We start from the raw sequence: 12914 nt of genomic DNA, 5'->3' as shown, positions 1-12914 counted from the left end.
ATATACACATAGTATACTGTAGCCTGTTGCCCAGTTTTGATTGGTGCTACAGTATGTTTTAGTGCACTGAAAAAGGCTTTTCCTTACCCTGTCAATCTGTTGGTTGTATAATCCTGTGGTCTTTGGTAACATTAAGCCATTATATTGGTGCTGAGGAGTTAATTGTGGAAAATAATATCAGTGGTCTGAGGTTCAGTGAGCTGTGCAGCAAAGGCTGTGATCCCTAGAACACTGAAGCACCATTCTTAGTGCAGTGTACTGTACCCAAGTAGAGTACCACCAGGTGTAAAGTTCACTCTTGTAGTCATCAATGGTCACTCCATATTATGGGTAGGTAGGTCCCTTTTCAGGGCATCAAGGCCCATGGGGGAATGGGGGGAAAGGGCCACCATTTTTCTCAGCCCTCCGACACTGGAGTTGGGGGTGATGTGGTCAGCATCACACTCTGGCTGGCCTGTTACCCCCAGAAGGATTAACCCCCCGTACTCATTTGGAAAGCAGGCTGAGTTTACCTCGGGAGCCGTCTGGAAGGAATTAGAGCAAGCTAGATCGCTTGACCCTACCTGGGATTGAACCCAGGACCTTCCAGTCAGGAGCTAGACGCCCTTGCCCTCTGAGCTACCACGGCTCCTGGTCTCCATATTATACTGTGACATATTGACTGAGGTGCAGCTCACTGGTGAATAATGTCTGTGATCTGTGTCATTGGTGTAATAATGGCTGTGATCTATGTGTTACTGGTGTAATAATGGCTACGAGATCTGCAATACTCGTATAATCTTGCCTGTGATCTGTGTCACTAGTGTAATAATGGCAATGATCTAGTTTTTACTGGTGTACTGGTGCAGTAATGGCTGTAGTGTGTGTGTCACTGGTGAAGTAATGGCTGTAGTCTCTGTGTTGAAGCACCAGAACCAGAGCCTGCGGCTGTCTGATCTGCACAGGAAGGCCCAGCTGTGGAGGGGCATCGTCAGCATCAGCCTGATTGAGGGTCACGACCTGAAGCCCATGGACAAAAATGGCCTGAGTGACCCCTATGTCAAATTCAGGCTGGGGCACCAGAAGTACAAGAGCAAGGTAAAACCCCAGAGGCTTCACAGCCTTAAATGTCCCAGTACGTATGACTGCACTGTATGCCAGCAGGAATGCCAGTGCTTTAACTAATTCAAGGTCTCAGATTAGCTGAAGCCTGTCTGAGCAAGCAACAGGTGCAAAGCAGGGTGCACCCAGCATGGGACACCAGTCCATCGCAGGGCATGCAGAAACACAGACACACATAACCTAGAGTATAGTACGTGTGTGGACCGTGGTTGGAAACCGGAGCACCTAGAGGGAACCCAGATGAGCATGGGGCGTGTATACTCCGTGCAGATAACACCATAAGGCTAAAGGTCCATAATGTGCTGGAAACCACATCAGGATGAACAGCGGTTCATCTCTAGCGGTCTGATGTTCTCTGTGCTGTAATTAGCAGAGTTTTGTTCAGACCAAAATAACATGCTGTGTATTTAAATGCCCCATGATCCTTCTTCTTCCTTCCAGACGATAGCCAAAACTCTGAACCCGCAGTGGCGGGAGCAGTTTGACTTCCACCTGTACGACGAGCTGGGCGGCATGATCGACATCACCGTCTGGGACAGAGACGCTGGCAAAAGAGACGACTTCATCGGCAGGTTTGTATCCGACTACCTCCAAATTAGTGTGGATCCATTCCAGAGATAGAGCAGCTTACTGCTGGTGCATAAGAGCCTCCTCACAGGAGATCAGGAACACTATTTGATCGACATCACGGACACGGGACTCATTGCATTCACTTGCTGAATCAGTCGCTCGTGTAGAAATCTCTACGATGTCAATCATTGGCCTTGACAGGATGATGTTGTATTAAGAAATGGCACAACAGGATGTCCAGTATTAGAGTGAAGGAAGTCAAGGAGTTTTACTGGTGCAGATCCTGAAAAGTGGAATAAGGTCAAAGAAAGAATAAGCAAAATAAAAAAGATGCACATTAATGACTAACGATTTATAGTCCAGGCAGTGTCCTGTGAGTCCAGTTAGTGTGTTCCGAGTCCAGAAGGTATGTGGAGTGTTCTGTTGTTCCAGTTTTCCTAACAGCTCTTTTCCTCAGCCTGGTGCCACGTGGGGTCTTGAACTATCAAGTCAAGTCTTAACAGGATTCAGATCTTCTGTTAATAATTTGCACGAGCAAACATCCCTTTCCTTATAGGAATATGTACAGTGTGGAGTCATGTCATAGAGGAATTCAGCTATGTGAATGAGAAAGAATGCATATTGAGCCAGAGCTGTTGGACGTGAATCTCGTACGCTCAATCTGGTCACTATCATGGTTTTGAGGATAAAGATTAACTTGAGAAAAGTAGGTGATTTGCAAAGTCAGAGTGGCCAAGCAAGAGAACAAATGCTTATTATTCACGCAGCTGAGAATCTCTTATCTTGGTTATCCTCTCGCATCTCTCCCAGGGCCAGCTCTCGGATGGGCAGCTCATATAGTGCGTCCACATCAGTGTTGCACTTTTGTGCAGTGCTGAAATCTGTACTGAAAACTGCTTGCCACTTGCCGTGAATTGTACAGGCTTGTTTTGACGTGCCCCTGTGTGTTCTCGAGATAAATGGGACCTGGTGTCTTGTAATCTCCAGGTTGTGCAGTGTCTTGCAGAGATTTATGCCTGGGCAGCACTGCACTGGGGTGAGGAAATATGCCTTTAGTGGAGAAGAAGGACATTGATTTTCAGGGATACAAGAGTTTATCTGTATGGAGAGGTTCTTTATTCTTGTCAGCACATCATGAACCTTTAAAGTCAGACAGGATATGTCCAGATACCTGAATAATTATCCCATAAATCAGAGCCTTCTGTACAGTGGAGGGCAGTATTGCACATGAACACCAGGTGATATATCTGCAATGGTAGGGGTTTATCTTCGCTGTGTTTTTTCTGTATTACGTTTATATTGATGTCAGTATTATCTTACTCTTCTCTTTCCGCGGAGTCTCAATCACACTTGTCAGACCTGGATTTTGTAAAATAACACTGGCCTCACAGGGGGAGAATTTATTCCTGTTATTACTGTTAGCAAAACAGTAACTTTGTAAGTCTGCAGTTACTGGTTACAGACATTTGGTTTTAAACACTAAAGCCTAAAGTTCAATTGTGTGTTTTCATGATAAACCTGGCAAAATAAGTAACATGATTTAATCTAATAATTTAAACTAGTATAAATCCTGCATTATACAAACAATTAAAGATTTTCACATTTTTATTTGTCTTGTACTTAATAAGCATGCAATTATTTAGTGGATCATGCTGTATCTCGACAGTCATTTAATGTAAAGTCACACGCTGTACAGTATGTCGAAAAAGTTCCAGTAGGCAGCTGTGTCAGCATGTGTAGGCTGCAAAGGAACAAATGAAGGTTTATTCCCTGCCGATAAAGAACAAAAACCACACCCGAAGAAGGCTCCACAGTCAAAATGTTGTGTTTCTTTTCTTCACTTTTCAGCAGGGAGTAAACCTTTACTCGTTCCTGCTGTAAAGTATATATGGTTTGATTGTTAAAAGTCCAAATATGAATCGTGTTTTCACTTCTGTCCTCTTGTTTGTGTCTCACCGGTGATTCTGGTGAATTCTGATGGGTTGAATTTGTTAATGATCTCAAATAATCTCAGAGGATTTTACTTAACATGTACAGTAACACTCTAAACTTGTTTGCATTAAATCTGTAGTTATCTATCTAGTATTTGCCCAGTCTTGCATGTGGTCTATTTTTGGATGTCACTTGACTCGTCTACTGTGTTTGCTAATCCTCCTAATTTGGTACTGTCTTCAGATTTAATAATATAGTAACAGACGAGTTCTGGAACCCAAAATGAAGTTTAAACAACTGAGTTTCTGATGCAATTTTTTACCATGGTCATGGGAGGCACCTGTGTTTGGACATTCCCGAGACCTTGAACACTTTTAATGGTCTGTTTTATCTTTCCTTAGTTAGGGGGGTCTTTATCTTGCACTTGGAGTTTCATATCAATTAACTCCCATCCCTGCCATAACTCAAAGGTGCAAAAGCATGGAATGTCTTGTGTTACAAGAAGTCTTTGTGCAGAAAGAAATCAGTTAACCCCTTTTTCTCATCTTATATCTTTCTTCAATAATAATATAATAATTTACTAGCACCAATACTAAGTAAAGGTACATAATCTATACTGAAAGGAATTAAAATACCTCAGACTCTATGGGTTCCTTAATGCCTTTTTAATATAAATCGGGAAGCACAGTGTTTCTAGCACAGGTCCCTGTGGAACTCCACTAGCTAGATCATCACAATTTAAGCACCCACCCCTTACCTGTACTCTCTATTTTTCTTTTATATCAGATGGTTTATTTGTGTCCATCACTGCTGCTTGGTCTAAGAACTCTAACATGTAACTAAGCAATACTGTACCTTCCTTTTTTCGAAACCCCCGCTGACCTAGATCTGCTCAGTTTAGTTCTAGTTATTTTTTATAGTTTTACATGTGATAAATAATTGGTCCAGTTTCTAATGGTAATGGTTTGATTACTTATTTCAGAGATTAGTAGTTTTTGGGTGCTATATAAGCAAATCACTCCTTATTATGAATCGTTATTAGAGATAGTTTACTACTAGGTATTCACACTATTAATGCTTTTTTGTTGTACTCTACAGCAGTTTATAAAAAAAATTAAATGCAATTTGCAATCCCTAATCCTCTAAAATGTTATATTTTCACTTCTCTTAGTTTCTTTGTGTTTGCTGGCGGGACATTGTAAATGCAAGGGGTTGTGTCTTCCTCCAGTTGTGTGTGTTCTGATTATATTCAGGGGGCTTGCAGACTAATCGAGCACTGTGGATGCAGTGGGAGGATTCTTTAAAGTGGTTGTTTGTTTCTGTGGGATAGAAGAGCCCTGCTTGACTCCAGCTTGGCAGTAATATCAGAGCTCCAGTGATGAGAAGCTCAGTGTGGCAGTTTCTTCCAGAAGTGGCGTTGGAAATCACAGGTTTAGGAGGATGATTTTGAGGGAGTTGTCTCTGTATTCTCTGTGGTGCAGTGTAGAGTGGCTTGGGGCCTGCAGCGATTGTGTAGGCCTTTATGGAAGGCGTGGTGCTCTGGATTCGTAGACTCAGTTTGTCCTGGTTCTCAGCAATGTCTCCCTTTGACCCAGCAGACATCAGTAGACAGTGCTGGGAATATTGAAGAATGTGGGCACACCGTTCTGTGAATAACTGCTGAAAACAGTGCACTAATTCACAGCAAATGTCAATAAAAACATGGTATTACGCATGTTTTCCATCAACATACAGGACACTGCCTGGACTATAAATCATACAGTATATATGTTTTCAGTTACCAAAGTCACAGAACCTGATTATCAAGGTTGTTATACAGTACAGTACTTCGAGGCTGCAGTTGAAATTTTGCTCTAGTCTCAAAAACGTTCACTGGTTTTTGGGGAATAACCCTTTACAGTATTTGCAACCCTAACCTGCTGGTGTGCAGACAGGAACGTTGTGTGTTGTACAAAAACCTGCTCCTGGAGACTGGCCTTTTCAGTGTGTCTGTCCTTCAGTCTAAAGGCCAGTAGTTTCCTGCGGCCACACCTCTTCCTGTCTGCAGTCCTAGGGCACCTCCTCGGTAATATTCCCAGATCAGCAGGAACCTCCTCCCAAGCAATGAATCCTAAGACTCTTCTCAGGTGAATGACGTGTCCCCTGGCTGCGCCTGATGCCTCTTTCTCGACAAAAGCGGGTGTGAGGTCGGCAGGCAAACACGGATCAGGACTGGACCTGCCAGCTCCCCTCTTAGACACAGGCTTCGTTCCAGCAGCTGCCTGCGGTGGGCTGGGTTTGCAGGGCTACCTTTCTGCCTGTAATTGGCTATTTCCCATCCTAAGTGCCTATTTACTCGAGACTGCCACCTTTATCTCGGTTGGCTGGCCTCCCGGTCAGTGCATTATCCCCCTCTTCAAAATCAATTGACGTTTTCATTAAAAAGAGATTGTAAGCTATTTAGCTGAGCGAAAGTGGCGGGCTGTAAGCTTGTCACATTACAAGTGATGGGTGTTAAAGTAACAAGCGATAGCGGAGAATTTAGGTTTTTTCGCACTTTGATTTGAGTCCGCGTTCTTCTGTTATTACTGCTCTGATCGTTATTTATTAGCTTATTTAAAGGGTGGACATTCGTGCATGTGAGGCTGCAAAGCTAAAAAGCACTGGTGTGGTATTAGCGCTGGTGTGCATGTGCTGTCATACACAAAGAAGACTTTTTTGAGATAAGATCAGATCACTTTATTGGCCATATACAATTTCTTGTATGAGGAATTTATCTTTTCGCAAACCCCAGCTTGCTCTCCATGAGACACACAGACAGGGAGAGAAGCTGGGGGTCAGAGCACAGGGTCAGACATTGTACAGCACCCCTGGAGCAGCTGGGGTGAAGGGCCTTGCTCAGGGGCCCAATGGAGTAGGATTCCTCGGCCGGCCACGGGATATGAACCGGCAACCTTCCAGCCACAGGCGCAGATCCTGAGCCACAGAGCCACCACTCCACCCCCTGATTTTTTTTAACCGTGCACTAGAGACCTAGTACCTTCAGTATGCTTTGAAGAGTCACCTTGTCCCTAATTCCTCCTGTGGCACCACCTGCCAGATTGAAGCAGGTAACACTGAGGAAGAGCAGCTCATGTTTTCAGGTATCACACTGCGCCAGCTGTGTCTGACCCCTTCCCTGTGCACGTCAGGAATGTAAGGAGACAAGACTGTCACAGCGCAGGTCAGTGAAGGCTTGAAAAGAGGTAGGATCTTAGGAGAACAGAGAGAATAGAGACTGGAACAAAGAGAACAGACACAAACCGTCCAGTTATCTCTTCATATCCGCTCTGCACGTGGACACTAACAAGCACCTCATGGTTTTGAAACCCTCTCTCTATGTTTTATTGTATAAATGTATGGTTTTTGGGAAGCTTCTTGAGCATACTGTATATTTAGGGCCGGTATATACAGTATTTAGGATATTTGAGTTAATATAAGACAATGGTATTTCTGACAAAGGTTATTCTGGTCTTGCAGTTGCTCTGAAATGTCAGATATGTTTCCTGTAAATATTCCACACCACAGGTGTCTCCTAGCCTGAGATTTACACACACAAATCGAAAAACCTACAGGTTGCTTCATCCAGGTAGGGATGCACACTGGTGGGGGTGGAAGGGATCCCCATTACCTGTAATGCCCATTGAGTGGAGTGTCCAGAAAAGTGCTATATAAGTGTGAGCAATTATTATTGCCTTTCACAGGACAGTCGAAACAGCTGGAACTAACCCCGGTGTGCCCTGGTTTTCACTAGAGAGCTCAGCTTGTCCCTCTGAACGCCCCCTCCCCCCCAACACCTTTTAACTGCGATGGTCCCCACGCTGAAGTGGGGCTGACCGAACTCTCTGCCCGAGGGTGAGACCTGTCAGAGAGACCCACACCAGTGAGCAGAGCACTGAGAGTCCCTGCCTGCGTGGCGGCGTGTCCGGCCTGAGCTCTTTGTGTGCCGTTCCAGGTGCCAGGTGGACCTGTCCAGCCTCGCCAAGGAGCAGACCCACCGGCTGGACCTGGAGCTGGAGGAGGGGGAGGGCTCCCTGGTCCTGCTGGTCACCCTGACCGCCTCCGCCACTGTCAGCATCTCCGACGTGCTGGACGACCCCTGGGAGCGCCAGCAAGTCCTCAGACGATACGTAAGGAGCCCCCCGACTGTCTCCGTCTCCGTCTGCCTGCGTGAGAGTGTGTGTGACTGTAGCGCTCGCTGGGTCTCTCCAGGAAAGGCAGACACGGCCAGGGGGAGAAGAGACGAGTGTGTGTCTGCTAGGCAGCTATCAGGCCAGAGCCCTGAGCAGAATGACAAAGCGGGTCTTCAGCTTGGCTTGACGTGGGGGGAGGGGGGGCGGGGGGCTGTCCGGCCCGCCTCATGACAGCCGGAGAGGATGTCGGAGACGGAGGGCGGAAGAGGGGGTTACGGAGCGGCGATCGCCTCGGGGGACATGGGGGTCCTGCCCCGGGCGCAGTGTCACCTGGTGGTCAGCACAGGTCCAGGCAGAGAGTCGCCAGCCCCCCACTCTGTGGGCTCCCTGCGCCGTGACCCCTGAACTCCCCACTGCCGGCAGCGTTCCAGAGCACTGCGGCTATATCGGATTGTGCAGCCGACCCGGACTGCTGCATGCATGTTGGCTTGAAAGAAACACAACTCAGGTGAAGACAAAGAGCAGCTTTTAGAACCCAGTTGCTTAGTAACAAAATGTAATTGTTTAATGCACGGGGAGAAGTTGAATGAAATAACTATTGTTAGTAAACTGCATTGATATTTACTGGTTTACTGTGCTTAAACATGCCCTCCTTTCTTCTTACAATTAATAACCCAACAATTCTGAAAGCCAATCAGTAATTTTTTGATACCACTGTGTTTATAGTAGTTTTCACTGAAAATTACATAAAGAATACTCATTTTTAGCCACTAGACCTGGGACAAAATGTTCTGAGGTGTGCAATACAGAAAGAACAAGAATGACTTCCATTAAAAGTGACAGAATGAGGCATTCTCTTTTCTCTGAACGCTTGTAGTCCTGTTTATCAATAGGTCCAGTGGCTGCAGCAGGGAGACAAGCACTTTGATTGGAACTGGGAGATAATTTTCTCTTCAGTGTCGCAGGGACAACACATCTCACTGACAGCTCTGACTGTATAGACAATTAAAAGCAGCATATTCAAGGCGTGCAAAGGCACAACGAAAAGTAAACTCGGAAATAGTGTTTAGGAGCATTCAGAACAGAAATATCCTGAAATTCTACAGAGAAAATTGAGGAACAAAATCCCTAGCCATATTTCAGTGTGAGATCCTTTCAGAACAACTGAAATGTTCGACTGCAATTATTAGATATTTTTTCTGCCACTAGGGTAATTGGAAAAAAACCCACAAAATAAATCTTAAACTTGCAGATTCATCATTAAATCATGCACAAAATATAGCAAAACAATTTCCCTTGCTTTTTTATAAAGTTGTGTTCCTTAGTTTACCCTTTGTGATAAAGCAAAAAAAGACAAGTTCTATAAAATATCTTATTTGCAAACTGCAAAGATGTGCAATCCTGAAAATCCTGAGACTGCCTTGCATTTGGAGTACTGACGCTCCCATTTTCCTTAAAACACGCCAGCACTGTTTCAGTATGACACACTGTGCGACCTGCTTCTGTTTGCTCGTCACAGGCTCCTCTGCGCCCCCTGGTGGCTCACGGGGCGCCCTTTTCCCTGCATCGTTTGTCTGTTGTCATCACCACCAGCCCTTCCTGTGGCGTTGTGCGCAAGCAGGCCCAGAGAAAATGATTGCATTCGTATGCCTGCGTGAAGAGTGCAGCCCACCCAGGAGAGCAGGGGGGACTGTTGGGCTTGCCTGGCAACGGGCTTGGCTGTCTCGCTGACAGGCTCTCTCCTTCGGCTAACGCCACCTCTTTTGAAAGTCAGCTCAGGCCTGGCCTCTTCTGGATGCAGGGCCTGCATCGGGGAGAGTTCAGAAAGCTGACAGAGAAGTGCGGAGGCTTGACAAGTTCTTTTGAACTGGATCTGGAGCTGAATGCCTTTTGCCTGCCTGCTGAAAGGACCCCAGTCTAACTATGGGAAGCCCTTTGACCCGCTGTGCCCCATCACCTTTCCTGTGCACAAAGCCCCCAGCCTTGCCTTTTGTCTTTTTGGATATTAACCCGTTACTAACTGTCACTGAGCCATGAAAGGTGCAGCTTGGAGTCAATCACCAAGTGCATAGAGAGGCTGAGGACAGTCCTGACTCGGAGCTGCAGCTCTGTGACTCTAATGTGACAAGCAGACAGAGAGCCTGACATGACCACATGTCCCCAGGCCCTGTGCCTTTAGCTCCCTGCCTCACGCTCTCGTCCTCTTCATTACTCAGCATGTACCCTCTGTGTCAGAGGGGAGCGCCTGCTTTTTCTTCTGCCCAGTTTTTGTTGCAGCTTTATGGATTTAGGATGTGTATACCTAATGCGGCTCATTTGCGGTTTTCTGCCTCAGTGATGCGGGCTGAAGCCCTTTTTTTATCGATGAATTCAGTCCTAATTTAAGTTAAAAGTCATGCTGGGAAATCTTTTTGATCTCTCGTCTAGCAGCAGTGCCAAATACTCCACAGGCCACAAATCGGACGCGTGACCTACATAACCGAGCTAAATCCTCATTTGCTTGCAGCACAGCAATACATGGTCTTGTCGGCGCAGTGCTGGGTAAGATTCAGAGGGGGGAGCTCTTGGCCCAGGACAGGATGGGGATAAAGCTTTTCAACCTGGCAGACCTAGCAGACTCGGTTCGGGGAAATAAAAATGAAAAGAAAGCTATTTCACCTTACGAAACTCCATCACTTCTTGGCATCCAAGATACAACCTTTTTTTTTCTCTTTCTGAAGGAAAGGTCTCTTGTCTGCATTCAGCTATTAGCAGTGGGCTGTCTGACTGCCAGAAAAAAAAAAAGATGTTAATTTTTTTTTTTCACTGTTAGCATATTTCTTTTCCCTGACTGACATGCTTTCAATAAGTGAATTTAATAAAGATGTACCTTATCAGCCGCAGCAGATAACATGAAGTGCTGGTACTAATGCTATACAATGCTCCTCAAATGGATTAGCAGGATGTGTGCTTCAGCAAATTTATTCCTGCTACTATCTTTACTGAATCAGCTGTCTGCGGTCTCCCGTACAACTCATACATGAGGAGTGTTATCATTCACACACTTCAACAGAGGCAAGTTCAGGCAGGCATAAAAAAATACCGACATATTGTATTTTTGCGAATAGGTTGAACACAGATGCACTTTTCCCATCTGTGTCACTGCAAAATGCAATTAAATGTCTTAATATACATTCCTATTTCCACCCCTGATTTTTAAACAAAAAAGCAGCACGACTGCCTTTTAGATGTATCAGATGACTTTCAGTGGTGCTTGTTAGAGCCACGCTGTGTCCTCTGAGCACTGCGTTTTAGTAACCTTCATTTTTTTTACACGGATATGAATAAAAAACTCATATCTAAATATAAAGTTGTGTATGCAATGGCATTCATTTATTCCTATTAGGAAAACTTGTCAGAAGTTAACCATTTTAGGACTGGGGTATAGAGAACAAGTGTGCTGGCTTTAACAGTGTGTTTCATAGGTAATACCAGTATTTTACATAACCAGTATTCAGTACATATGCTTGTAGACTGATGTCAAAATGCTAGGAACAAGCGCCCTGACTCTTGGTGTTTTGTAGTAATGCCAGAATTTGAGTCAGGATGTTAGCTATTATGTTCCGTAGTAAACTAGAACCAGCACTGTACACACTTAACCCCTGGTGATGCAATTTGCATGGATACCAGAGATGAGAGAAATGATTATTCCCGTATCTAGATTAGCTGTTGTGAGAAGGATTAAAAATAATCAACAGGGGGAGGTTTCCTTTCTGCCGCCTTGAGCCAGTGCTTTAATGTGTATTGATTTCCCTGCGTGTGAGATGCGTGGATATCACACTCAAGTGGAAATGACTCCAATCAAAAAGGCTTTGCGTGTGGTGTGAGGCGACGCTCAAGCCCCAGAAACATGTGGAAGGTGAGACGAATTCTTTCCAGTCTCCTAAATTCCTTCCCCAAACTTGGTAAATCTCGCCCTGCAGTGTTGCAGCACTACGCCCCCCTGTGTACATGGGTACAAATGTACAGTACATTGCTTTACATATAAACGTTAACCAGGTGAATTGATAATAATGAATAACCTCTAGAGAAACCTAGTAAAACATCATCCAGATTCTGGAGTTGTAGTAGTAGCTGTAGGTCTACTGAAGATGGCCTCCCAGGACTTGTGTCAACCAGTTTCATGTGATTAACTGGTTCTTTCGAAAGGAAAGTAAAAGTTGTCCATTGTGCTGTGGTTTTATACTAGAATAAGACCTTACTTCCCTAAAGCTTTAGATTTCAATGGGCATAGATAAGTGTTCTAATGTTATAAAAGTTTAAAATAAACGAGTTTGTGTTCTCTGGCCTGAACACATATAGAGGTAAAAACGATGCAGTTTACTTTTAAACAGATCTAAGCAGCAAAAAAATCCTGTGTTTTATATAATATTAATTACATATAAAAGAAATCTGATAGAAATTACAAGTTTTAAGTGGAAGAACTCCTAAATAAATCGTGCAGCTGTTAAAGCATCTGAATCATTTCCCAGAGTACAAATCAGTATGAGCAAATAAAACACTAGACAGGCTGTTGCTTCATCCTGCTTTCTGTCCAGGCTCTGCAGTTTAGGATTATGATGAACTACAGTGTTTTTCTTGAGCTATTTGCAGGAGCAAAAGCCTTTTTGATGTTTTAAAAAGACGTATTGTCCTTAGTAAAACAAATCACAAATCCTACACTAGACGTCCATTCTTTGCGACTTTTAAAGGTCAGCAGCTTGCTCTTACAGAAACACCCGTACATGTCCTGCAGTTTAAAACTTCCTCTAACTCTTAGACAGCTGCTAGCACACGAAAATGTGTGAGCTGGCTCTTCTCACAAACTACTATTTCATGACAGAATGGTTTAATTCTGTACATACACATTCAATTGCTAAAATATGAAGTATCTTCTTTGACCTCGTTGGTCTAGGAACAGTGGGAGGAGTGATTCCACTAGCAAAGGTTTTCTGAGAGAGAAACACAGGGGTTCAACATGTGCACCGATGTTCTGCATTCAAATCTTCACGGCAGTCCCTCTGCTCACGGCCGCATCTCTCAGTTACACTTTCAATCAGTTAATGTCTGGATGTCATTGACCTTTAAGGACTGAAGCTGCTTCTCTGCCTGTCCTCCACGAAGTGCTCGAGCTCAGGACTT

General features: G+C 44.6%; 1 protein-coding gene across 10 annotated transcripts in view; it reads left to right on the top strand.

Annotated features, from left to right (window-relative positions):
• mctp1a (multiple C2 domains, transmembrane 1a) overlaps nt 1–12914 on the top strand; it is a 197432-nt gene that overhangs the window by 83921 nt on the left and 100597 nt on the right. For all 10 annotated transcript variants that reach the window (XR_015936135.1, XM_088630700.1, XM_088630701.1 and 7 more), the window contains 3 exons: nt 907–1077; nt 1543–1673; nt 7577–7751. Coding sequence is in view for 9 of the 10 variants with exons in the window: in XM_088630700.1 (XP_088486826.1) it covers nt 907–1077; nt 1543–1673; nt 7577–7751 (477 nt within the window). In the remaining variant the exon portion in view is untranslated. The remainder of the gene's footprint in view (nt 1–906; nt 1078–1542; nt 1674–7576; nt 7752–12914) is intronic.

This window comes from Lepisosteus platostomus, chromosome 4 (assembly GCF_059453375.1).
Source record: "Lepisosteus platostomus isolate fLepPlt1 chromosome 4, fLepPlt1.hap1, whole genome shotgun sequence".
Taxonomy (NCBI): Eukaryota; Metazoa; Chordata; class Actinopteri; order Semionotiformes; family Lepisosteidae; genus Lepisosteus; species Lepisosteus platostomus.
Note: the sequence above shows the minus strand (reverse complement) of the source record. Positions and strands in the feature narration are given on the sequence as shown.